This window comes from Phascolarctos cinereus, unplaced genomic scaffold, assembly GCF_003287225.1.
Source record: "Phascolarctos cinereus isolate Bilbo 61053 unplaced genomic scaffold, phaCin_HiC Scaffold_1;HRSCAF=81, whole genome shotgun sequence".
NCBI classification, from domain to species: Eukaryota; Metazoa; Chordata; class Mammalia; order Diprotodontia; family Phascolarctidae; genus Phascolarctos; species Phascolarctos cinereus.
Window position 1 is genome coordinate 221,114,230 of NW_027555514.1, and position 27,227 is coordinate 221,141,456.

The 27,227-nt window shown below is 40.4% G+C and overlaps 1 protein-coding gene across 2 annotated transcripts in view; it reads right to left on the reverse strand.

Moving 5' to 3' along the window:
- R3HDM2 (R3H domain containing 2) overlaps positions 1 to 27,227 on the reverse strand; it is a 147,527-nt gene that overhangs the window by 24,294 nt on the left and 96,006 nt on the right. For both annotated transcript variants that reach the window (XM_078146006.1, XM_078146007.1), the window contains exons 4-15: positions 21,290 to 21,331; positions 15,961 to 16,047; positions 15,349 to 15,475; positions 14,430 to 14,508; positions 13,707 to 13,766; positions 13,011 to 13,151; positions 12,229 to 12,337; positions 9,547 to 9,642; positions 6,925 to 6,956; positions 6,773 to 6,826; positions 1,440 to 1,672; positions 7 to 170 (exon numbers count right to left, since the gene is read on the reverse strand). In XM_078146006.1, coding sequence (XP_078002132.1) covers positions 7 to 170; positions 1,440 to 1,672; positions 6,773 to 6,826; positions 6,925 to 6,956; positions 9,547 to 9,642; positions 12,229 to 12,337; positions 13,011 to 13,151; positions 13,707 to 13,766; positions 14,430 to 14,508; positions 15,349 to 15,475; positions 15,961 to 16,047; positions 21,290 to 21,331 — 1,224 coding nt within the window. The remainder of the gene's footprint in view (positions 1 to 6; positions 171 to 1,439; positions 1,673 to 6,772; positions 6,827 to 6,924; positions 6,957 to 9,546; positions 9,643 to 12,228; positions 12,338 to 13,010; positions 13,152 to 13,706; positions 13,767 to 14,429; positions 14,509 to 15,348; positions 15,476 to 15,960; positions 16,048 to 21,289; positions 21,332 to 27,227) is intronic.

The following is a 27,227-nucleotide window of genomic DNA, read 5'->3' on the forward strand; positions in this document are numbered from 1 at the left end:
ACTCACCTGTGAGATCATGTGATTACTCAAGGGTGGCTGTTGCTGGGGTGTGGGTGGGAGAGCTGGATGCTGCTGCTGCTGCTGCTGCTGGGTAGTACAAGGGAGAAGGCCCCGGACAGGCTGGGATGAGGTGACCTGGTTGCACGCTTCCGGGGCACCTAGTGCTAAACCTAAAGCACAGATGAGACACAAAGCAATGAACACAAACTAATCCTGCCATAGTTCTGTCCTCCTCATCCATCAACTCCACTGTCTCCCCATCCCTCCCTCAAATATCCCTGCAATGGCACAGATTCATTTCAGTTCACCTGCTGAAGGGAGTGATCACTCACCTCCCAGAGGAGGGGAATTGCTCTGTCATCAGTGTGCAGTTCTGAGATTGAACCAGATGTGAAGCTGGTGGGTAATGTCAGGAGCAATTAGGCAGCCTCAGAACATAAGTGCCGTTCCCTCCCATGTCCAAGGAAGGACTGCAATGATATTTACCCAGGCTTCTGGTCCCAAGAGAGCTCTGGCTTCTCTTGGGTTTCCTTTCTACCATCAAGTATGTTTAAAGAAAATGCTGAGAAGGCAAGTCTGCTTCTCTTGGTACATTTATGTGTGCAACCCCTCCCCTCCAAATTCTCCTTCCCCATTTCAGACTAGCTCACATTGGCAAGACAAGGGCCTAGACAGAAGCTCTTCCAAGACAGCAGGTTTCAACAGTAGACTTTTTAATACTGTGAATCTAAGCTAGAAACAAGACCTGGAGAACAAACCTCAGGCCACAGTCGATCAATTTTCCAGAGATGGCTAGGTATTGGGGAAACATCGGGTAGTAAAGGTTAAATCTTCTAGTCTATATGCTCAATAGACATAGGGAGGAGAGAAGGCAGGAGAATGTGTAACAATGAAGAAAAAGCCAGGGACATCTTTATGACCATGGCCTGCACAGTAGGTGTTGGGGGTATACAAGAGAAATTTCCTTCTTCCTAATGTTCAGGACTCCAAGGGAACATGAATGCTTGGGCTCCCTGAAGTCCTATAACGGCTCTATTTCTTCCAACTGGTCACAAGGTACACAGCTCAGACTGTTGCCATCCCTCTTCTATGTAGCCACTATCATCTCAGGGCTCACAAGAGACTGAGAAGACACCCAAAACCCGCTCTCCTATGCAGCTTGGTTTATAAGCTGGACTGTGGACTAGCAGAGGCGTCCTCCTCAGTCGGGACAGCAGATAAAGTGACAGGGCCTAATAAGGCAGTGGGATTCATCACATGACTAGGGTCTGAAGGAAATCAGGCAGTGGGCTTTATAAAGTAAAGGGAATGCCTCTTCTGTCCCTGCTGTTAGGTTTTCAAGACTGGAGCCACTGTTCTGTTGTACGTCGATGCTAGGGATGGTTTTCAGAAGAACTGGCTTTGATGCAGAAGTCTGGGGGGAAGGGAGGCTGTAGTACCTGGCCTGGAGATTCTTCCTGCACTCCCTCCTTTATTGCTCCCAATGCTGTCACCCCGGGTGAGAATGGAGATCCCACTGAAGCTGCTGGCTTTGGTAACAGGTGGCCGCATACTGCGGACAGAGCCATCTGAGTCTGTGCTGCTCCAGGGCCGGGGCTCCAGAGATTTGATCTCGCTGTCTGTGCTGCTCTGGCGGCTGCTCGAGGTACGGCTCAGCCCCTCACGGTTCCCCCTGCAGAGACCACAGTGGTCAGAATACCCCCCACCCCACCACCTTGGCATAAGAGCTAGAGGAAAGCTTATTTCAGTTCTTTTGAGAACAATGAAGACGGGGCACACTGATTTCTTGTTAGCTGGCCAGCTGATTGAGGCTTGATGGGAGCAGACAGAACAAGACTAAGAGTGGCAACAAAGAGCAGAAGGGCAAATCTGGGAGAGAGAGAAAGAGAGAACTGGTGACTGATCTAACAGAAATGGCTGGGACACAACACAAAACCCAGAGACTAGCTTCAGCCTCTTGTCCCCTCCTGAGAACGCACATACAGAGGAACTGACGGCCTAGCGGACCAGGGGAAGAGATCGCCTGTCTGAAAGTGGGCCAGTCACAATGATGAGAAAGAATAAAGTTCTAGCAAGCTCCCTGTGTAACTCCCAGATCCAAAACCCAGCAAAGGTCCAGATCACGGCCAATTCTGAGGGGCTGTGGAGGTGCCTATTGGTCTGGCACTGGGGCACCTGGCCCAGCCTGCTTAATGGCACCTGCTATATATGGAGATTTGGGCACAATTGGTTCCAAAGACTTCCAGCCAAGTAGAATCAAACAAACTTCTCTCTGGGACTCAGAGCAATGAGAGAGGAAACACTGTGCCTACATCCTCCATGTCCATGCACATCACTATATCCCCAGTCAAAAGAACAAGGAGAGTTATAGGGGGAAAGGTATTTTCTTTGTTGTTCTACTTTATTTTCTTGTCTTTTTGGTGTTTTTTGCTAGGCAATGGGGTTCAGTGACTTGCCCAGGGTCACACAGCTAGTGAGTGTTTTGTGTCTGAGGCCACATTTGAACTCAGGTCCTCCTGACTCCAAGGCCAGTGCTCTATCCACTGTGCTACCTAGCTGCCCTGTTGTTCTACTTTAAGTGACAGAAAGGGCAGGGCTTTCCTGCCAGTCTAAAATGTTAAGTTTAGACTGAAAAGCCTAATTCCTATTGACCTCCCAACCACTGAAGGTCCCCTATCATTAGGCTATCAAACGCCAGGGATTTTCTTCTCATCATCGATAGCATATTTGAATTGGAGATAAGAGATATTAAGAGCAAGTGGGAGGGCATTTGTCCTCAACTAAAATATATAGCCCCAGTCTGCTGGTACCCAAGAAACTGTCTCACTTTAGGAAATAACTTGAACTTCAACTATAAAGCATTACACAAATGACTCCAATTCCCCTCACCCCTGCCCAGATGTTCAGTGGGGTCAAAAGTCCTTTCCTTAGTTTGGCCATCTGTTAAAGCAGGTATGCCAGAACTGGGTCCAACCCCTTGCCAGACAACAAAGGCTCCTGATAAAACTTTCTCTCTCAGAGACTGTCATATGTTTAAAAAAAAAAAGAGCCTCATGTCTCTTGAATATTTGACCAGAGGGAGAGGCTTGTGGGCAGGGCCTTTCAAGGATTGTAAAATCACCTCTATCTTCTTAGGATTTCCACATATGTCAGGAAGAGTCAGGAAGAATGGAAATATGAGAGAAGTATAATCAGTGTGGAGTGACAAAATCAAAGACAGTGGCAAGAAAAGAGCCAACAGCAAAAGGAAGACCAAGAAGGGACCTAATAGAGGGTGAGAAAGAAGGAAGAATAGGGGGAGGAAAAGGGAAAGAAAGAAATGAAAAGAGGGAAAGGAGGAGAAAGCAGAAGGTAAATGAAGAGGCAAAGGGAAAGGAAAAAACAAAAGAGGGAGAAGAGAAAGGGAAAGGAAAGGGAGGAAGGAAAAGAGGACTAGGGAAAGGAAGAGAGACAAAGAGAAAAGAGAAGCACAGAGAAAGAGAGAAAGGAAGAGAAGAAAAGGGGAAGGAAAAAGAAAAAGGAGAGACAGAAAAAGGGAAAGACAGAGAAGGAAAAGGAAAGGGACAGAGGCCAATAGAAAGGAAGAGAGGAAGAGGGAAAAGGATAAAGGAAGAGAGGGAGAGTAGGAGAAAAGGAGAGGAAAAGGAAGAAAGAGATGGTGAGGTACAGAGAAGAGAGAGAACGTGTGTGTGTGAGAATGTCTAGTCTGAATTTTAGGGACAGAAGGCAACCAACCCTCATGACCACTTCCACCTAAACCAATCAAACACTGCCATCTCCTGTAACAATTCTGCCATCCACCTACCTGCTCTGCATGAAGCCGGAGAATTAGTGTAGCTGTTCTCAGAACATCAAACCCAGAACCAGAGGGAAATATTTGAGGGTGCTGAAATGAAGCTAGTGTTGGGGGAGCTTGGAATCAAGCTTAGCAGAATCATTATAATCTTTCAGCAGCAGCCCCAGCCCATAAGTGCCAGACAAACTGAGTTATAAACAAAACCCCAATGAAGGTCAAAGACGCTGGAATGAATTTTGGCCAGGACAAAGTCTCAATGTCCTCCCTCCACAATTACAACTTAAGTCCCACTGGGCTCAAATGCAGAACCTCGTTGCTTCAGTGCACCATCAAAAAAGTGGGCAGAGAATAAAACTGATGGCTACAATTAGGTTACAATACTATTGTCTCTGAGCATTGGCCTAGGGATCACACTTCTTTTAGACTAGATAAATCAGGTGCTGGTTTTAGTTTCTGGAAATAAGTTTAATGTTAAACTTAAACTCAATTTAAAATGGTCAGGATAGTAGGGTAGGAGGCAGGAAGTATTTGGAACAAAAAGCAAGGGACCCAGCAATTTCCCCCCTAGCGCTAATGAATGTGTTCTATCTAGACAGAGGCAGGATGAGAAGTTAGCCAGGAGTTTGGGGCGTTGTCCCACTTACTGCTAATCTAGATCCAAAACTTCTGTCTCTTTGCACTTACTTCCCAAACATTTTTTGGGAGTGTGGATAGGGGAGGTGAATGATGGAGAACAGGGAGAAGGGGGGCTAATAGATTGAAGCTTTTGAGCACTGGAGATCTGAACATCATTACTGACACTCTAGAATGGTAAGAAGTCACTTTCTCAGAACCTATCAAACTGCATGCTCAGGGATGTAAATCTTTAATCAAAATTCTTGATAAAAAGTTATAGCTAAAGAAGGTTTGGTAGGAAGTCAGGGGCTATGCCTACTCACAGGTTCTTCTAGTTATTCTCCTTAAGTGTAATGCCACAGAGTTTAGTAGAGTTTTAATCAGTCAATCTTAATTAGGTATCAGAAGAGAACACTCAAAGAGGAGACTTGAGGGCTCAGAGAGGGGCAAAATGTTGTAGTGTAAAAAGCACTCCAGCCTCATCAGAAGACTTGTGTTAGAATAACAGCTCTGCCACTTAGCAGCTCTACAAATTCAGGCAAACCTTGATGAGCCTCAGTTTCCTCACCTGTAAAATACAGATAATAATACCTGCCCTGCCAACTTACAACATTGGTACAATCAAATATTAATGTATTTTGAAAGTTATACATTGCTACACAAATATTATTAATGTTATTAAGCCATTCTTTGTGCAAAAGATTTGCAGTGTCTTCTGAGAAAAGTAGCTCTGGGCTTCCAGAATCCAGAACCATCTTAGAGGCATCTTAGTTAGAGGCTCTCACACTTATTTTCTGTGAAAAATGATCCTGAATAGGAACCTAGTTTATGCAGGATCTAATGAATCTGAGTTGAGGAATGGACCAGGAGCTAGATAAAGGAACCCCATTCCCAATCCCCAACATTATTCAAAAGCTTCCTATAAATGGAGGCTGTGGGGTACACCCTATGCACAGGAAGCTGGGATGGTCTAGAAAAGTTCCACATCTTTTCCAATTCAACTTCAATTATATGAATTCCATTTGTTTTGGTTCCATTTGGCTATGCGGCTTGGACTTAATCCGAATGCCAATCAAAGGTGGAAATCACATCCGAGGGGAATGTAATTGTAGGTACCATTTGGAAATTGTTGTTCAGTTGTTTTTTAGTCGAGTCTGACTCTTTATGACCCCATTTTGGGGTTTTCTTAGCAAAGACACTTGAAGTGGTTTGCCATTTCTTTTTTCCAGCTCATTTTACAGATGAGGAAACTGAGGCAAACAGGGTTAAGTGACTTGCCCAGGATCATACAGTTAGTAAGTGTCTGAGGCTGGATTGGAACTCAGGAAGATGAGTCTTCCTGACTCCAGACCTGGCACTCTATCCACTATACCACCTAGCTGCCCACCATTTGGAAACTATCTGGGTCCAAAGCCTAACTTGATAGTGCTTTATATGAAAAGATCTGAACTTTATGCTGAAATTTTCTCATTTATAAAATGGGGAGAGCATACCACAAAAAAAGATGAGCAAAAACAAGTGGCTGAATCCAGTAGCCAGTCTTTTATGTGAAATGAGCTGGAAACACTGACATAGAGACATGACCCTAGAGCAAAGGCTTCTCCCATAACCCCTCCCATAAATGGGCCCTGCTGGGGTGGGACTGAGATAACACAATGAAGGGGAGAAACTCATGCTGTACCTGCTCTGTGGACAAAGGGAGGGCACCAGGCTCTGGGACTGCCAATCCGGCATCATTCACCAGCACTAAATGCGATTGAAGCGTAGGAGAAAGAGAACCATATAAAGAACATGCTCTCGGCTCACCCTGGGGCAGGTAGGCCCTTCCAGAGGCTACTTTGTCTTCCCTTGCCTCTAGGTAGAACTATTCACAAATAATCCCAAACAGACTAATTAGAAGGCAGGGGTTTGGGAGTCTCTTCTTCTTAAAGACTGTACAACCTACTCTTCTACTGAACCAAGAATATACTTCCCAAATCCTTCCACAAATTCAAGATTGGTATCTGTAGAAGACATAGTTCATCCTTCCTCAAAGAAATAAATGTGTTAATTGCATCCACTTCACTCAATTCCTGTAGCTTTTCTAGGGACGGAAGAGAAGCAGGAGACTCTTCCGGTCCCTTTCACCTACCTATCCAGGGCTTAAAACTTAATCAGAAATAATATAATTTAGCAGGAATTGTGTCAGTGTGGTGTTTTTTTTTTTTTGAGAGGGGAGGGAGAAAGGAAGAGGAAGGAATCCAATACTGCAAATACCACAGGTTGAACAATTCCACAAGCAGCCATGCATGGTGCAAACTCACTCTGCTGAACAGATTATGGCCAAAAAAAAAAAGGGGGGGGAACGACACACAGAGGTACCTAAAACTCTGCCTTCTTTTGTGAGAGCTAGAAGAAAAGGCTTCTTTGGAGAGTCTGTTGGTTAACATCAAAGAAAAGCATCATTACAGGATTACTTTATCCTTGCTGACAAAGCTCAGTGTGAAGCAGGGAACATGCTAAGTGGTACTAACCTGATGTCATTTAGATATCCGTTCTGGCCAGTCTAGGTGGGGGAGGAGAAAACGGAAAATAACTTATAAGAAAACAGCATGGCACATCTGAAAAAGGGCGTCCAAGACACTTTGAATACCCAAGGTTCTCAAACCAAAGGAGCTCACCCCAACCAGTGCGATCTTAAGATAAGAAAAGGGGGCAACGAAACCCTTACCCACACACCCACTCTAACTTTGGATCTTTAATGGGAATATGTTAAGATCTGGAATGCTTCCCTAAGCATTTGTCTGATGACAGAGGTTGGTAAGGAATAGGAATGGGAAAAGGGAGAAGAGGAAGGTATATCTAACTATCTTGTTTTGTCCTTGATTCCCCAGGGGCTACACAGGGCTTACTAAACTATGGATTTGGCTTCTTATATGAGTTATGGAGGAATGGAGGAAGACCCAGGTGATTTGGAAGTACCCTCAATGGCCACTCTATCTCCATCTACTACATTGACCAAAAGGAAAGTGGCCCTGATGACACCCAGAGAGGCTTAGTGGAACAAGGGGAAGTAGGAGAAGCTACTTTCTACATCTAGAGGAAATCCTAAGTAAAATAAATAGCATCAAGGTGGACTCCTCTGGACATGTGATCAACAGTGGTACTAACAATGTCTAGCCACTGATCTGGGTAGGCACTGGAGAGAAACCCAAGCAGGATAGCATTCCCTTTCTAGAGCTTAGAAGCTCTGTTGAAGGCGGCAGCAGCAGCAGCAGCAGCAGCAGCAGCAGCGTTTCCATCCAAACAGCCTTCTTTGCCACCTTACTTTCTGATTTTTAGGCTTCCCCTTACCAGAATCCACAATGGCAACTTAATCAAATCCCCCTGGTTGATGAGGGGTCCCTTGCAATTGGGAATCAAGCAACTTCTTTCCTGGGGCTTTTGGGCTGTGTCCAGCTTTCTCAGTCTGGAGGTTCAAAGCTTCCTAACTCCTCCATCACAGCAAGAAGTAGGAGGATCCAACATGAAACTCAGAAATCCACAGAGATTTGACAAAGAATCTAGGCCTCAGTAGAGGCATGAAAAGACAAGGGATTTTGGAAAAAAGGGAAAGAAGATTTCTAAACTATTTTCCTCAGTTTCTACTGTATTGCTATTTTCTAAGTATTTCTGACAACTAGACCCACACCACTATTTAGCTAAGAAAAACTGATTATTTTTTATAAAGTTTGTTGATTTGCTAAAGGATAACACGGTGGGTGCTTATCTTATTTGTGCTAATGAGGCCATCAAGGACTGGAGGTTGGTGAGGAATAGCATCAAATCAGGCTGCCTATGTCAGTGCTTGTGCTTTTCACTGAAGGATACTATTATTACCTCGTCCATATGATGCTAAGGAACATTGCTGACCCCAGCCATGTGCAAATGGCAGCTCTTCTTAAATTTCATCCAATCATTGGTCAGGATGGCAAGCTCTAGTCAGAACGTTCACTGAATTTCTGAAGGATTATCCTAACTCAGGAGGTGAAAGCCCACACAGGCATAAGGTAAGAAGATTATTCTCTTTGGGCTTTGGGAAAGGAAACTTATTGCACAAGTGTTCCAAATTAAGTCCTGTGGAAGGACTTGGGTCTTCTGAGGCAATGGAGAAAGCTCAATTTTATTGAAATGTCTTCCCTACCCCACTTCATTCTTCTGAGCTGAGTGACAGTAAGAAGTAGCATTTTGAGGGTGGGGAGAAGGGTAATTAGGAGGAGAAGGGAAAGGAGTCAGGAAGTGAGGGTTTGAATGGATAGTGGGGTCAGAACTAAGCATATCTTAAGTGACCATTCTACTGACCAGAAAGGAATGTTGGTTCTTCATCTAAGTATGATTGGTAGCTGTTAATGCTATCCTCTCTTGACTAAAAACTCCTGTATTCCTACTGCCCCTCCTTTTCTCCTAGTATGCAGAGGCAGACCAACAGAACTTTGGGACCAAGAACATCGGACATGGCCCAACTGCCTTAGAGAAGGATGTTGCCCACGTGCCAAAGGCCATGGACCCAGCTGTGTTTCAAAAAAGTATAAAGTAAGAAACATACATAGGTAGAAAGAGGCTCCTTGTTTCAAAGGGCAGTGTAGGATATTGAGTGGGAAACAGTGGTGTTCTCTATGCTTTTGGAAATAAGGAACTCAGAGAGAATGGACACCAGTCCCGTGTTTCTGAAATCACCAACATCCTTAAAACTAGGGTGACTAAACAAGATGGATGTATTAGCCACACAGATTGTAAATCTGCCCCTTGGGGGCAATGACGCCTAAAACTGGGAAGTAGAAGTTGGAGGGGTGGTGGGAAGGGTGGGATGGGCAAAGCTTAGGGCCCTCCCAGATGCCCTGCTCAAACCAATTCTATTTTCAATCTATCAGGTCTACCAAACTCAGCCAGCTCCAAATTTCAGCTCTCCTTGCCCACTACACAACAAATACACATTGAGAATAATACAGATAAAAATCTGTAGCTCCTTCAACAGACTCTTAATTTTGGAGGTCAAATCTGGAGTTGGTCGATGTTGGGTTTTTAAACATTTATTTATGGAAGATTCATTCCATTCACAGTATCAAAGATAAAGCACTAAGAACTATGGGCTGACAACTCTCAGAAGCTACACTTACCTCTCGGGCAAATATTCTCTCTCGAACCCTTTGATATTCCTCCTCTCTCTCTTCTATTGACTTGCTCCTCCTTCCATCCTGTAATGGAACTCTGATCTAGATCGATGAGCAGAATTAAGCTAGTTAAGTTCTCCTCGTACTGCAAGCTCACTGCACACCAGCAAGGAAGAGAAACCGGGAGAGTTTATAGTTGCCATCAAAAAACTGGGGAAAAAAAACCCTAATCTTGGGCAGATTTCACTGGGTACATCTGACCATGCAGTTTGGGAGACAGAGATTTGGGTAGAGGGGAAGTGAGGGGAAAGGGATGGTAAGAGGTACTCTCTTTACCTCCCAAAGAATCAAGAAGAGCAACCATTTATATATAGATCAGGCTGCTTCTCTGCAACAATAAGGTACCTCTCCAGCCAGTGAGAGCCTACAATAACCCTGGAAAATAAAATACTGTCTTGGAAGGAGAGTGAGGAGTAGAAAGAAGTCAGATAAGGAAGAGAAACAGTTATAACCTTAGCAGAGTTTAAGGAGAAAATTTTAATAATGGGCCAGCTTAAACCTCTCCTTTTTAATTCACTATTTTCTCAACCTGAAAATGTAAACTATACATGGTTTAGGCAACAAGACATTGAAAATAAATTCTAAAGCACAACTGTCAACTAGGCTCTTTAATCTTATAGCTGGCTATGGCCATTAGAGGGAGGAAGAGGGATAGAAGACTAGTATATGTGCATATATGTGCGCGTGCGTGTGTGCGTGTGCGTGTGCGTGTGTGTGTGATTAAACAGCGAAATAAAGAGGAAAGGACAAAGGAAAACAAGAAAGAATAAAGAGAAGGTTCAACAAGAAGGCTGGATGGGCAGAAGGACAGACAGAAGTAGGGCTGGAAGAGAAGAAAGAAGGATGCACACTGTGTTGCCCAAGGGGCTAAGAACCAAGAAATGGTTAATTTTACAAATGTAGAAAGGAGTGTAATTTTATAGCAAAGGGCAGGCTTGGCAGAAACACCACCTCTCCACCTCAGGTCAGATCTCCCATTCCTTTTTTCTAGCTCCTTGGTATGTCTAGTAACGAATATGACTACTGAACATCATTCTACTCTGGAAACTATAGGTGATACATTCTTAGATTCTCTTAGAAGGTAAAGGATCTTGGGTGAGATGAGAGACCACATGAATATCTGAGGGGAACCACTAAGAGAATCTAACTTTTAATTCAGTAGCTTTGAAAGGCATAAATAAAGCACCCTGAAGAAGAGGGCTATTGCAGTGAACTATTCATTCTGACCTACCAATCCCCAGTGAGTAGTTGTAAGCATCAGGAGAGTTACATTTTGGCTAGTTGGGGGTCTCTGTAACCAGGGTTTCTCAAGAACCCGCACTCCACCAGATGTCCTTCTAAAGCCTAATTCCAAATAGACATCAGTCCTCATCTGTATAATCCCTGCTCACCAAGTGCAACAGATGAGGGAGGGCCCAGAGCCAGCTCCGTTACATATGAAGAACAAAGTTGAGTGGTATGTATAAGTTACATAACTCCTCTAACTCAATTTGCCTCTAGATCTGGAAAATTTCTAATTCATACAAAATAGACCACTGGAGATATGGAAAGAAGGGTATTGGCATGGAAAGGCTGTTGTGCTTTGTTTTTCCCAACCAGGCCCAGTTTGTCCACGACCATCATGATGCTCCAACCTAGGAATATCTCTCACATATGCCCACAGAAAATGCTCCTGTTTTCTTCACAGCACCCTACATCCCAGTTAGGAATAAAAATGGGACACTACTTATCACACAGAGACTAGATAGAATTATATCAACTGCTCTCTAGGTCCTCCAAATTCCATATAGCTTTTCTTCTTTTGCTCTCTTCCTACTACCCTTTGGAGACTACATCAGAAACTGAGTCCTCATTTAGCTAAACTGATCAACTCAGAAAGAAGAGGGAAAACTAACCCAGCAAAAGCAATTACTGCCTAAAGGAGATCACAAGGTCAAGGCAGCAGCCAGGCCAGTAAATGAAACCTGGAGCAAATTAACTGGGAGCTCAGCAGGGAGAGGACAGGCTTCCCCACAGGAGAGTACTGTAAAGGGGATATTATTTGTGGAACCCAACATCAAAAGTCAATGTAACTAACTCACCTTGAGTGGAAGGAGTTGTAGAAAATGACTAAAAGATTGGGGGAAAAGGGATCAGAATCACCTTTATCCTGGGTAAATTATACCACTACCTACCTATGTGTTTTTCTAGTGTTCAGGAACATATCTGACTGCAGACAAGTGGGAGAGGTATAGGGTTGGCTTTTGGGATGCCCTGAACAATTCCCCACTTACTACAGAAATATCTATTTATATGGAGGCTGAAGAAGCAGGAAGGGACTCTGCTCTGTCAAATAATACCACAAGGAAGGGTTAGGGATGCATTGGGATGGTATCTGAGAAGGGTATAGGAGTTCCACATAAAAAAACCGAGAAAATCCAGTAAAACTTAGTACTGTTTCTCTGGGATTCAAAGGGTAGCTTCCAGATCAACAAATGCACTCAAACAGCTGAGTAAAGGTATGCTCCATGTGGCTGGATACAAGTTCTAAACCTTTTCTCTATTTCATAAAAATTCCCCTCTCTTCCCAGTTTCTCTCTCACTGAAAACTTTCTCCGTAGAGCTGCCCCTCCCCTCTCGAGTCGTCACCTGGTTATCATCCCGGTCCATGCTGGTATCATCTCTCTTCAGGATGAACCTCTGTTGAAATTCTACATTCTTCTCATCTTTGATATGCTCTGAGAACCTCTGTTCAGGGCTGGGGTTGTGGGAGAATGTTAGGGAAAGAAAGAGACCCTTCTGTTAGAAAGTAGACTGGATTTATTCTCTCATGGTCTACAACTGTCAATTCAGTTGGTGCTTATTAGAAGTGATCCCAGGGAGGTAACACTTCACTACAAATACAGGGATCTCCTTAAAATGTTTAGATCCCATTCTTTTATCCCTACTTGACTTTTCTGTCCTAGGGTTACACCTGTAATATCTCAGGAGAATCTAAGTGGAAAAGCTTGAGTTCATCTTCTAGGGAAAGGTGATTTATGCTATTTCTTCTGCCTGTTTCTTAAAAGGGCCTGAAGTTGCTGAAAAACTTAAAAATGTAACTAATGCAGGACAGCTAGGTGGCACAGTGGACAGAGCTCCAGCCTTGGAGTCAGGAGGACCTGAGTTCAAATCTGACCTCAGACACTTGATACTTACTGGCTGTGTGACCCTGGGCAAGTCACTTAACCCCAACTGCCTCACCAAAAAAAAAAAAGTATAACTAATGCAGGACTACTGAAAACAAACAAAAACACAGGAGCATAGGAACTGATGTGACAGGTCCAAGAATGAGTTGGCAGCATACCATACCCTTCCCTTAATGCGCAAACACCTGACCCTACATTTTCCAGGTAAAGGAGAGCTTTTCTAGTTTTTGCCCTCTTGCTTACATCCTTGTGTTACTGGTTTTGTTGATGATGACAGCTTTTCCAGTTTGGTCAACATTGTGGTCCATTCCAAAATAGGCAGCAACCCGGTGTAATAGCATCCGGTGATATGAGGTCATCTGAGGAAATTTCTTGAACTGGTTACTGGGGACAGCCCCAAAGTTGGGAAGAGAATAAAAGAGCACAAAGGAAAAAAAAATCAATTTAAGAGACATGATTTTTCTTTGTTTGTTTGAAAGTATCTGAACCAGATAGTTTTCTAAGAAAAAGAGGAACATTATAAGGGAGATATGTTCAATGTGAACCAATAGGCTTTTCCTACACCTCTTGTATCCAAGGCACTTTACTTTGTGCCAATATATTCAAAATGGGGACTCAGTAGGGAAATGGTGGGAAAAGCCAAGCGATGAAGGAACAGTAGAATTTAGGACAGGGACTGTTGAAAAGAAATAACTGATTTTTGTTTCTGGCCTATGCTGGTAGCTGGAAAAAAAGACCAAAAACCTTTTTTTTTTTTTGGCTTATACACACACAATGACTCCTATTTTGGCTGCTTCTCTCTTTTTGGTGCCTAGTGAGTACTTACTTTAAAATTCAGATTTTAAGGTAAAAATATACTATCCAAAGACACGGTCTAAGATTTCTTCCTGTAAGGACCTCCTCCCCTCCAAAAATGTGTTTCATACATATGCTACTTACTTGTTGTCATTAATGAATTCCAGAATCTCTTGTTCTAACTTTAGCAGCATCATTCTGTCCCTGTTTAAAAGATATTAAAAAGTACCCCTAACTGTTTAAAAGAATGAAAACACAACCCTCCAAAAATCATAGATGAAGAATATTTTCCAACCCTCCTTAGCAGATGGTGATACAAAGGCTGTCCAGGTTTCACCAGTCTATGCTACTGTGTTGTTAAAAAACAAAAATAAAAACAAGAAAGTCAAACCACCCAATCTGTTCACTTTCCCCCCTTTTTCCTTATTTTTTCACTTTGTTTTTAATGTGTTTAATGTTCTTCTGGAAGATATTCTGCGGGTGGCCATATTAATATAAACACACATTCAATTATTTTATAATCATTGTTCTACATTGCTTTGATCGTTATCTACAGGATTTTTATGCTAAGTGTCTAGCTTGTCATATAAAATAATTTTTAAAAAAACGTCTATGTTCTTTGTAAACATCCTATGCCTTCATTTTTACGCTCCCCTGTACAGCTACAATTTCTCCATAGATTTCCCTCCCCCAACATTCCAAAATCAGAAATCTCAATTGGCAATATGAATCTTTCACAAAATTAAACTCTACTCTGAAGACTCTGGATTCTAATAATAAGAGATCAGGCGCATGATTTACCTTTCCTCTACCATGATGGTCTACCCCTTAACCTAGGTCCATCCCATTTTTAAACACTACTGTTACCTTGGGTTTTTTTTCAGTGTATTTACTAGAAATTCATGTAGGTCTATTCCAGTGGAGTCTGTATATTCTTGACTGGAGTCTGGAATCACAATAACAAAAATACACAAAATAAGTAAAACAGACTAATGACCCCATACAATAGTCTTGATTAAGTCAGGAGAGAAAGATCCACACAATAAGGAATTGAAACAGCAAAACCAAAGACCAAAACCAAAAGTTGTTATCCCAACAGGCCAACCCTGTGACACTAACAAAATTAGGAATCTACACCACAATACTGCATCAGTATCATACTGAAAAATACCTCTTGACTCTTAGGTATTTAATTGAATGTCCTGAATATGACAGAATGGGTTGTTTCCAGCTCAGGGAGAAAATGGTAGATGGAGCAGATAGTGCTTCAACATTTAGAGTCTAAGCATAAATCATTCACAAAGTGGATCCAAAGGAAATTTTTAATATGGAATGCCTTCCTCTTGTCACTCAACATGGCTTGAGAATATCTTATCATCAGTCAAGAAGTTTAAAAGAAAAAGATAATTAGGAAGGTAACTCTGCATTTAAAGTTTCATATAATTCATTCTGCATTCAAAAGTCAAATATAAGCAATTTTTGGTTTACCTGGCATTATTCTTAATACTTCCATCTCTATTAAAATATATATCATAACTGCCTGAAATGTCCGCCTCTGAGGTAGTACTAATATAGTTGGAATATCTCCTGGAACTCAAGTGTAGGACAGGGTAAGAAGGAAAAGGAAATAATCTACATATCTCCTCCCCCAAGGAACCATGCAGTTAGCAAGATACTCCAAATTGGACAGGTAAGACCAGTGGAATCAAGGACTTAGGAAGAGAAGACCCAACCTGTGAAGGGGAAGATTCTTTCAGGGAGTTTCTAGGGAAGGGGAATACCTTACCTCTAGACAGCATTTTCCTTGGGACCTTTTCTTTATTTTTGTCTTTGTCTTCTTTTTCAGATCCATCTTTCATGGACTTCTCTTCCTCTTTGTCAGAGGGGCAACTGACATGCAACTGAATTATATCCTGGGAAGAAGGATCAGAATAGTATAGTCAATAAAGGAAAGGATATGCCAGCTAATCTGAATCTCTCTTCTACAGGAGAGAGTATGTTTATCAATATTTTTTTTTTCATTCTACTAAGAAACAATCCCTCTTAGGCTTACAGTTGAGGCAAAGTTCATTCTATTGGTTATCTATGTCTGCTATGGGAAGAGCTCCGGCTACACACACTGCTCTTAGTAATTGAAATTGGGTGAAAAAGCCCCAACTGCACAGGGTAGGAGGGAAAGATTATTGGCAAGAAAACTTATTCTCAACCCTTAAATTTCCTTGACTGGAACATCCTGGGTGGTCTATCTTCTCTGCTTAGTATGGCTATTGCAGCTTCAGATCATACTCTCCTTCCTCCATTCTCCCCTCTGACTTTCAAGTTAGATGTTCATATTACTTGCCATGTCTAACCAACAAGCTACCAAATCCAGAAGCTATTCTTCTTAGAAAGAACATACCTGGGTTTCCAGTGGCCCATCAACAAAAGGGGCAGAGGACTCCTCACACACTGCCAGGCTCCGTACCAGCTTCAGTTTAGAGTTAGACTAGGAAAAAAAATAAAGACATACGTAAGCTAAGGAATTTAGAGGCATCCTCTCTGGTTTTTGCCAAACACCTATCAGACAAAACAGTTTTACAAACTCGTGCAGGTCTGTGCAGGTCTACTACTTTTAAGGACAACTTGAATACTGGTAGCAATTATTCCATTAATGGTTGGGAAATAACCTAATCTGTGCCCCAAATCCAGACCCAGAAACCTAAGTCCAAAAAGGCATACTGTCTGAGAAGTGACCACAAAACAAAGAAAGAACAGCTGAAGGAAGGTATGCAAAATGGTGAATGAATGACTTCCACTCCATTGCCATGCTACAAAAGACTAGGCTGCCTGGGGTAGTTTATAAACTGGATGATCCTCAGAATCAAGCAATTTATTCTAAAAACCATTTCTATAAATCACTGTTCCCCTTTGGATTTTCAGAAAAAAACTGGAGGATGGAACGTTTGTAGCAAGCTCTACTTAAAAAGATACTTCAGAGAGCAATATGTTCATCCTTTTTCAACCCATTTCATCCTATCATTTGTTCATTTCCTTCTGCAAATCTGAAAAAAGGGGTCCACCCAATTCAATTCAATTCCACAAGCACTATTAAGTCCCCACTCTATTTGAGAAACAGTGCTAAGTTGTAGGGATAGAAAAATAAAAACATAACAATCCCTGCCCTCAAGGAGCTTATCTTGGGGGGGAAGGGAGAAACACAACATGTACAGAGAGAAATAAATACAAGATATACATAAAATAAATACAAAATAATTTGAGAGAGAAGTAAACTACAGCCACTTATTACAGTGATTAGAATGAGGAATCCCTCATTAAAAAAATGAGGATACTTAATCAGTTTTTCCAACTCATTCCAATTCTTTCATTTGGTGGCAAATACTTTTTTTTTTCAGGGTTGAAAGTGTTATTTCATAATAATCTCTCTTAGTATCAGCAGGATGTGTATGAAATGGAAATGAGTTATTATGTGGTAATCCAAGCATACACACTAGGGACAGGAAATGGAAACCCACACATGTCCAACAGAGACTAAAAGAAGAATATTCTTTACAGCCCAATGGAGACAGGAATGGGATACTTTTGGCCTCCAAATTCAGGTTAGTACAATGCTGTGACAGTTCTGCCCAGAGGCAGCTAAATGGCACAATGGATAGAGCACGAGACCTGGAGTCAGGAGATCTGAGTTCAATTCCTACCTGAGATATTTATTAGCTATGTGACCCTAGGTAAATCACTGCACATCTGCCTCAGTTTCCTCAACTGTAAAATGAGTATTATAGCCGCACCTTGTTGTAAGGATGAAATGAAGTATTTGTAAAGCACTTAGTGCAGTTCTGGCAACTTATTTTGTTTCTTTCCTTCCTTGGGCAGCTTCAAAGATGGCTTTCCAAAGCCTTCCCTTTTTTGCATAGGAAAAGTCTCATCTTTAATATGTAATAGAAATGCCCCCTCCTTTTCAGGAGTTCCAGGATGGTCATTCATGAGAACCAAGGTGTTATCTACTCCCTTTGATTCCTGCTATGATTTGGGATCTTTGACCAAAAGTCATCGGTTGAGGGAAATGTGTATGTGGGCCTGGAATGTTCTTGGGTTTATTCAAGGTTAGCTAAAAAAGGGAGGTGAAGGTTTCCTTAAAATGTATGTCTGGGATCAGATGGTCACTTAATTGTGAAGCTATTGAGAAAAGAGGGAGAGACCTCAGCTGCTTTAAGAAGCAAAAGTAAGAAATACTAAAACCCAGATATTAGTTGATCCATACTGGCAGAATCCTTAGGGAGTTCAGAAGGAATGACAGCACAGTATCCCTGCAGCACATTCTTAAGTGAATGAATCAAGGTCTTTGCAGGGTAGCCCAAAACCTAGTATAGCTCATCCTCTGGGCATCACAGAAGCGCTATCACAGCACACAGAGTGTTCAGCCATCACCTCTTCCATCCTCATGCAGAGAATCATTGTCATCTCACCTCCTTTTTCAGTCATACAACTTTGATAACTTTTAAGCCCACTTTTGAACAATTCTTCAATGGTAAGGTTCTGCAGTCTACTCATGTTTAGCATGTGTTTCTCCATTCTCCTTTGGGTGACTTAGAATTCATTCATCATTAACTGTCACTCCATGCTTAATCATACGGCATTACTGGAAAAATACTGTTGTTAAAAAAAAAAGAGGCTCTATTTGAAGAAGAAGCTGGGAGTCCCAGCATTATCCTCTCCTATTCAATTCTAGGCCTAATTCAATGTGCATATATATGTGGTATAATCCATAATACATATTTATGGAACCCTCTCTACCCCATTCAGTACATGGCATTATAAGTCATCCATCCAATGGCATATCATCGCATATCATCATCTGAACAATGGGCATCCATTCTTTATCCACTTGGTTTTTTCTGTGTGGATAGTTATATCAAACTCGGGAGTGGTTACAAGATAGAGGCTATGATGGCCTGGGGTTTGACATCCGCCAACAAGAACATCTGGAAAGTCTTATCATTTATAGGAAATCCCGCATCTATTTGTGCTATTACATGTCCTTGTAACATGGCAAATGCCTTCGACATGTATGTCCCACCTGACACATAATCAGAGCTGCTGAACAAAGCTATTTCTGTTTTTAACATAAGAATAGGAGATATCCTGTTGGAGAAGAGACTTTATTCATTCATTCATTCATTTATTGTGAGGCAACTGAGGTTAAGTGACTCGCCCAGAGTCACACAGCTAGTGAGTGTTGTGTGTCTGAGGCCGGATTTGAAGCCAGGTCCTCCTGACTCCAGGGCCAGTACTCTATCTACTGCGCCATCTACCTGCCCTGGGGTAGAGACTTCAAAGCAACTTTTTGCTCTACTTACTCAAACGAATTTTTATAACTGACAACAAGCAAAGTGGAAATTGAACTTTCCAGTCAACTGCATGACCATAAGATGTCATGTTGCAGATGGAGGACCAGCTTTGACTGAAGTCAGGAAGAAGAAGGTTCAAATAGTGTCTTTTAACACACAGTAGCTAGAAGATAGTCACATCCAGGGGTATACTAGTAAAAGTTTCACTACTGATTCTGTCCCTTCCCCCTAAATGTATACACAATACACTCTTAAGTTTAGTTTGTATTATTAACACTTTCTTCATAAAGAAAGGTTCGACAACATCTTTTTACTTCATACCATTCAATTCCTGATCTAATTCAACCCTCAACTCCCTTATAACAGAGCCAAAAAGTTAAACAAAACCAACCAATACATCAAACTAGCTTGACATTGTATCCAATATTCAGCATTTATTAAGAGGAAGAAGATGGTATTTTGTCATCTGTGCCCCCGAAACCAATAATGGCCATTGAACTTGAATTCAACTGCCTCTTGGTATTTTTGTTTACATTACTTTGTCAACAATAGATATATTGTTCCCTTGGTTAATCTTTCTTTGATCTGAACCAGTTCATAGAAGTACTTTTGAGTTTCCTTGAACCATTTATAATTTCTTAAGAAGTAAAAATATTCCACTTACATTCATATGCTGCAGTTTGTCTAACCATTCCCCCAATCAACAGGAACCTACTGAGTCCTGTTTATCTGAGGTATTGTTTTTGTTTTATTTTGTTTTTTGCTACTACCAAAATTAGTGTGTCAATTACTTTCACAAAATTGGTAAAAAAAAGAATAAAGCAGACATATAAGCTGAGTTATATTTTCTCAAATGCCTTTTTCAGTATTAATAATGAATGTGCATGTTTGTATCCTTCCCTCTTCTAGATATCATGTAAATCAATTCCTCAACACTGTCAAAAATGTGTCATACCAAGATTTCCTTTGAGTATAATAAGCTAATTCTTCCTATATTTTTCTTAGCATCTTTCCTACTTGCGCGTGTAAAATATTAGGGACCATAATGTTGGGATTTGTTTTATTCTGCTTTGTTTTTGGCCAGGACCTGTAATTTCAATAATATGGGGAAATGTGGGTGAGGAAATTATTCTCTAAAAATGGAAATCAGCAACTATTCTGAAACTTATAGTATTAAAAGATTCAGATTAATACTTATAGCATCAAAGATTAAGTGGCTTTCCCAGGGTCTATGTGTCGGAGGTGGGACTTGAACTCCATATGGGGTTGCAACACACAGTTTAAGAAGCACTGAAGGGATTTTGAGTGGAAAAAGTTTAAGGAGCCCTGTTTACCACGTTGGTTATTATGATGTGAATTATTTAAATCAATTAAAAATAACCATTGAACACATTTTTATCTGTACAATGAGAAAGTTGGACTAGATGGTCCCTGAGGTCCCTATGATCTTCTCATCTACTGTGTGCACAAAGCCAGGTGTTGGAGTGCACAAGAAAAGAAGTACAAGATGTGGTCTTTGCTCTTTAGAAGCTTATGACTGATTATGTGGTGAGATAAGGCTATAAAAAGCTGCAAGCACATCCAGATTGTTATTACCAAGGAGCTAGTAGAAGGAAAGTCTGTGGGGACCTTTTCCATCACAGCTGAGACAGAGATGGTTTATCACACTATGGCTCATGGCATGTACACATGCATGTGTGCACACACACCACACACACCTCTCCCCACCACATCAGACCAGATACATACACCATTATAGCTTTTCTAAACCATGTATTTCTTTGGGCAAACACGAGCAACACAGAAATAACCATTTCCACTGCAGGAGATGTTTTTGTCCCTTACTGCTCCCTCCACTAATTAATAAATTGTTACTTTGCTAACACCTTATATATCCCCTTGACACCTTTGCCTAAAATTATCTTTTTAGTATTACTTTTTAAATATTAATTTAAAAAAATCCCTTAACCCAAAATGCTAATAATTCTATATAATTAAGCTATTCAAAATTGTTGTCTCTTCTCTTATAAAATGGGAACATTTATTGGGAACATGATTTATTACAAGGAAAAATGTACATGGTCAGCATGTTCCTGAAGGCCACTGGTGAGAAGGACTTCCAACAGAACTAGCACAATTCACTCTGGCTCAAAGGAGGGTGGCTGGTGATAGACTGCTCCCTCTCAGAAAAGGAACAATAGAGCCACAACATCATAACAGGAACTTGAAGAGATGGTTTGAGATAGCTGGAGAGGCTTAGAGAAAAGATCTTGAGAAAGCTTTACCCATGTCAACTGAGAAAATTAGATAGGTATGATAAGTTGATCACAGCAATAGTGATCAATGCTCCTGGACAAAAGGCAGTAATTGTGGCTCTCTCACCTTGGCTCTTTTTCTGGCATGCCCATGGTTGGAAGCCCGTCTCTGCAAAAAAGGGGAAAGAAATAATTAAAGGCAAAATCAACACGTGAGTAAGTATCTTCTGGCTCAACCGAGAAAATCTATAGCTGTGGGAAGTATTCAAGAAGCACCTAGGCCATCATGAGAGTCAAGAGATAACTGCAGTACACTCTCCAAACTTGCAATTTCATTCTTGAAACAATAAAGCATCCAGAACTAACTGGCTACCCCACACGCCAAGAATGACCAGCTATGGCCAAGTCGTTTAACCTGTCAGGACTCAAAGTTCCATCTGTATGCAAGAGGAATAATAATGATGATTACTACAGCAGTGTACAGACTACCTGGGATTAGCATGGCAGTGATGGCTAGGAATGTGTGCCTCTACTAAACTGATTCAGAACATCCAACTTTGATCCAACAAAACTAAACTGAGCTGGTTTCCCCAGCTGGCTTTCATGCCATACACATTTCATTGCTTTCTTTTGTAATATTTTTAATTCTATGGTTTTGAAGAATAAATATTAATCCAAGGAAATTTGTAAAAATTGTTCTAAAATAACAACTTTAATGATTGTTAAGAGATATTGCTGCAGCTGCTGGTGTGGAGAAAGTCAAGCTCAAGTATGCTAACAATGAGACAGAACAGCTGGACTGAATCATAGAAAAAAGTATGGTCAAAAATAAGGGTTGGGGAGATGGGGAAGGGAGTAGACACAATGCCAAGGACTGAAAAACTACTGCTGGACAACAGCTTAACTAATCCTCAGAAAACAAAAGACCTTCTGAGGGTTCTGACAGCTGAAGGGGTTGTTCCTGATTCCTCTACAGTACAATTCAGAGTTCCTGAAGATAGAACACCAAGAAGAACAGTTTAATAAAAAAAAAATGCTGTTCGACATTACTATGCAGAAAAGATGCTTGTCATAGGTGAGACAATACAAAGACTGGAGCACTGAAGATAGGAAAATGTAATTTTTACCAATATAACTTTTTTTTTATTCAGTCTTACACCAAAATTAACAAAAGTAGTCAAGGTAAACCTATAAGATCTGGGTATGATATGAGACCATAAAACACTCACAAATATCCCTAAAATGTTTTTGGGATTTTTTTTTATATCTGGTGGCCTTATAAATCTTGTCCCTATTGAGAAAATGAACTATAATAAACATACTGATATACTGAGAAGGTGGCTTGTTCCAGAACTATAGAAATTCCCAAATGTAAATGGAGTACATCATGGCAATCCACCATGCCATACAACATGAAAGATTAAAAAATTTACACAAATGATGGAGATAAATATGTTTCAAGGGCCTAGAAATAGGCCTAATTTAAACCCCATTAAATTTATGAACTATAATAATCAAGGTTAGACCTGGAAAAGTGCATTTAATGACAGATCATATAAAACATATTAAATGGATTCAGATTTGCAAGAATAAAAGCCTTTTCCCAAATGACAAGTAAAGGATATGAATAGACATTTTTCAAAGGAAGAAATCCCAGATATCAATAGCCATATTTTAAAAAATGCTCCAAGTCACTGATAATTAAAGGAATAAAAGTTAAAGCAATTCTGAGGTTCCACCTCACATCCATGAGATTGGCAAAGTTGACCAAAAAAGGGGAAAATGACAACTCTTGGAGGGGCTGTGGCAAAACAGGCATATTAATACATTCATAGTGGAACTATGAATTAGTCCTGCCATTCAACAAAACTATTTAGAACTATATCCAAAAGGTTACTATGCTTTGCCCTTGAGATACCACTACTAGGCCTATACTTTAAGGAAATCAAAAAAAGTAAGAATAGGATCCTAAGGTACATGAATTTTTTATAGCAAATCTTTTTGTGGTGGCAAAGAACTGGGTACATGTCAATTTAACAACACTATTGCATCATAAAAAATTATGAGTTTCAGAGAAACCTAGGAAGACTTATATGAACTGACACAGAGTAACACAAACAGAACCAGGAAAATTATTTGCATAATAACATTTTAAAGACAAAACAACTTTGAAAGACTTAAGAACTATTATTAACACATTAACCAACCACATTTCCAAGACTGATCATAAACCATGCCAATAAACTCTAGACAGAGACATTGGAGTCAAGATTCAATTTGAGATATATATTTTTTTACACATGGCTAATGACAGAATTTGGTTTTTTAAAAATCATATCTGTTATAAGGGCCTTGTTTTTCTTTTTTATCAACAGGCCAGGGGAAGGCAGGAAGGAGAGCAAACGAATTTTTTTAAATTTTTAATTAATTTATTTTAAATTATCAACAATCACTTTCACAAGCTTTTGAGTTTTAAATTTTTCACCCCCTCCCTCACCATCTCCCTTCCCAAGATGGTGCACAATCTGATACAGGCTATACATATATAATGAATTTTTATTTAAAAAAAATTAAATCAAAAGAATAAAAGAAGTACAGCAAAAGAAGGTCATGTCACATAATAAAAGGTTTTTTTTAGGACGTAAAATCATAAAGTTTATAAAGTAAACACTTAATTAACTTTGTTGCAGTTAATTTGCTCACCACTGCATCTTCCTCAGATGGTTACTGTGAGGTTCAAATAAGATTATATAAAGTCAAACGGCCATTCCAAGACCCCAACAATTATCATGAAAAAGTCATTTAACTTCTCTGAAATCTGAGATTCCATAACTATAAAATAGAAATAATAGCACTTATACTATCTACCTCACAGATTTATTTTGGCCAAATATTTTATAAACTTGAAAAAACTATGTAAATGAGATTTTCATGTAATCAGAATTGACCATTTTATCTTCTACATTTTGTGGGTCTTTTTTTTCTTTTGTTGTGAGGCAATCAGGGATTAAATGACTTGCCCAGGGTCACACAGCTAGTAAGTATCAAGTATCTGAGGCCAGATTTGAACTGAGGTCCTCCTGACTCAAAGGCTGGAGCTCTGTCCACTGCACCACCTAGCTGCCCCCATCTTCTACATTTTCTATTCCTAAGTATGAGACTGTATTCATTTGACTAGGTCATTTAATACAGGATTCATCAGTCAGGAGCTCATAAAAGTATTGGTTTTGTTTTGCAGATCCCAACCTATTAATGATTACAAAACATTTGTTTAAAACTTAAAATTTATTTTCCCATAGGAATAGTGGTATTATGCCAGTGTATAAAAGTCTATTTTTTTTATGAAGTATGGTACAAATATTATTTAACTGACAATTATGGCAGTGCTTTTACGGGCAAATTTTTTTGAGGTAAAAAATAAGAAGAAACAAAGTAGGTGTCCAACCATGGTGGAATGGCTAAGTAAACTGGTACACAGAATATTACTTTGCTATTAAAAAAATGACAAAGATAAAGAATTCAAAGAAACATGGGAAGACTTACATGAATTGACACAAAGTGAAGTAAGCAGAATTAGAAAAATATTATATGTAATCACTATAATACAAGTTGAAAGAACAAAAATAACCACTGAATGCTGAGCAACTGAAATGCCCAAGTTTGGCCCTGAGGAAGTTGAGAAGATGTACCTCCCTTTCCTTTAACGGAGATAATGAGGACCATGGGTTTGGAAATGTTGCATATATAGTCTGATTAAGTTTATATGCTGCCTAATTTTGCGGAATTTTTCCCTCTCTTTTTTTATTATTTATTATGAAGGATGTATTTCTGGGAAAGGGCATACCAAGAAGGGTGCGGATATAGAACTTCAATGGGTCGACAGGACAGATTTGGTGGCAGGGAAACAATTCTATGAAAGTGCATTTAGTATTCCAAATAGAGACGCCAAAAACATCTTCAACAGTCCAAGGGCTGAGAGGTGTTACCCCGTTCTTCACCCTCTGCGTCATACTGGCTGTCAAGACAGAAGAGACAGGGACTGTTTCCACAAAGGTTCCAATTTTTGTGGGAAGTCTCTATAAGCAGTGACTCCGACAAGAATGCAGGCTCCTAAAGGGTGGTGGCAAGGCCTTAAAGGGTATTGTTTCCTTCAGGAAGCAACAAAAATAGTATCGATACAAAAGCTTCTGCAGCTTCCACAACAGTATGGAGAGGTGAGGAAGGCTGCAGTATCTCCTTATATGTATATTATGCATGTGATGGATTTTTGTAAGTAAAAGACTACACAAACTCTACTTGCTTCTTAGACCACATAATAAAGAGATTAGCATTGTTTACAATGACCTCTTGAGAAAAGAATAACTTAGTCACAAGAGCTAATTTAATTATATCTTTCATCATTATATGACAGGACATAATTTAGCATTCACTACTTATCTATCTTAAGGATTCATTAATGGTATCTGGAGTCAGTGACTAGAGGAATAGGTGAATATTTGCTGACATGAAATTTGTCTTTATTACCACAGTCAGAAAGGAGAGAAGGAACAGATAACAGGGAAATGGGGGAAGAAAGACAAAGGGAGAATAGAGTGAGGAACCTGCACAGGGACCTGGTTCATACCAGGTAATTTCATAGAGGTAAATATACAATCTTCATCAACTTCATAAGATAGGAGAGGTGTAGCTAGAAAAAGATCAGGATGTCTCAATGGCCTGTAAACTCAATATCAAGCAACAGTGATAAAGCAGACCAGAAAGCTTGTGCAATTTTAGACTGCAATAAGGGTGGTACAATTTACATGAATAAAGAGGTCACATCACACTGGGAATACTCAATTCGGCTCTGGGAAAGAAGGAAACCAGTAACCTTGGAGAGTTTACAGTAGTACAAATAGGACTGTGAAGGGCTTCAAGTTCATGTCATATGAACAGTTGAAAGAATTTGGAATTTTTAGCTCAGAGATGAGAAGACAGAGGGGAAACCTAAGAGTAATTCTCTAAGTATCTGAAATACTGTTATGTGGAAAAAAGTATTTATTAGGGGCAGCTAAGTGGCGCAGTGAATAGAGCTCCAGCCTCGGAGTCAGGAGGACCTGAGTTCAAATGTGACCTCAGACACTTGACACTTACTAGCTGTGTGACCCTGGGCAAGTCACTTAACCTCACTGCCTAGCCCCCCTCAAAAAAAAAGTATTGTTCTGCTTAACTCAAATAGGCAGAAAAAAGAACAACGGGCAGGAAGCTGTAAGGAGGCAAATTTATGTTTGATGTAAAGATACATAATTAGACCTACTCAACAGTAAAATGGGGTGCCTAAGAGGGCAACAATAATAAAAGCTAGCATTGATATGGTGCTTTACAGTTTGCAAAGCACTCTACAAATATTATTGTATTGCCACAATCACCCTGGGAGGTAGATACTACTATTATTCCCATCTTACAGATGAGGAAACCGAGAGTGAGGGAAGTTAAGTCACTTGCCCAGCATCCCCCAACTAACATGTCTGAGGCTGGATCTGACCTCAGATACACTTGACTAGCGCTCGATCCACTGTGTCATCTAGTGGCTTCTAAGGCTATTGGATCCTGTCATCTGAGGTTCTCTGGAAAAAACTGGGTGAGCATTTGTGAGACAGATCTTTTTCAAGTATCAGCCGGATTAGAGGGCCACTGAGGTCCCTTACAACTCTGAAATTCTTTGATTCTGTGAAGCACAAAAGAAGGAAAACAGCTGGTAAACCGAAATGTTTCAGAGACAAACTTAGTCTTTTATAAATGCCCACAGAAATTATGTTTCTATAGACAATCTTAGTACTTCTAGAAGGCTGACTACATTCCGCCTTTTTCTTAATTTTAAACAGTATTAGCAGTTTGAGAAAATGTTGTCTCTCCTTATTAGAGATACTTTTATTTCTCCAAGGCAGTAAAGGAAATGGCTGATTTTAGTTAGGCTTGATCATCAAGAAGTATTTATCAAACACCACTTACATGCCAGGCTTGATTTAAGGCACTGACACTCCAAAGACAAAAACAAAACAGTCCCTGACCACAACAAGCTTACC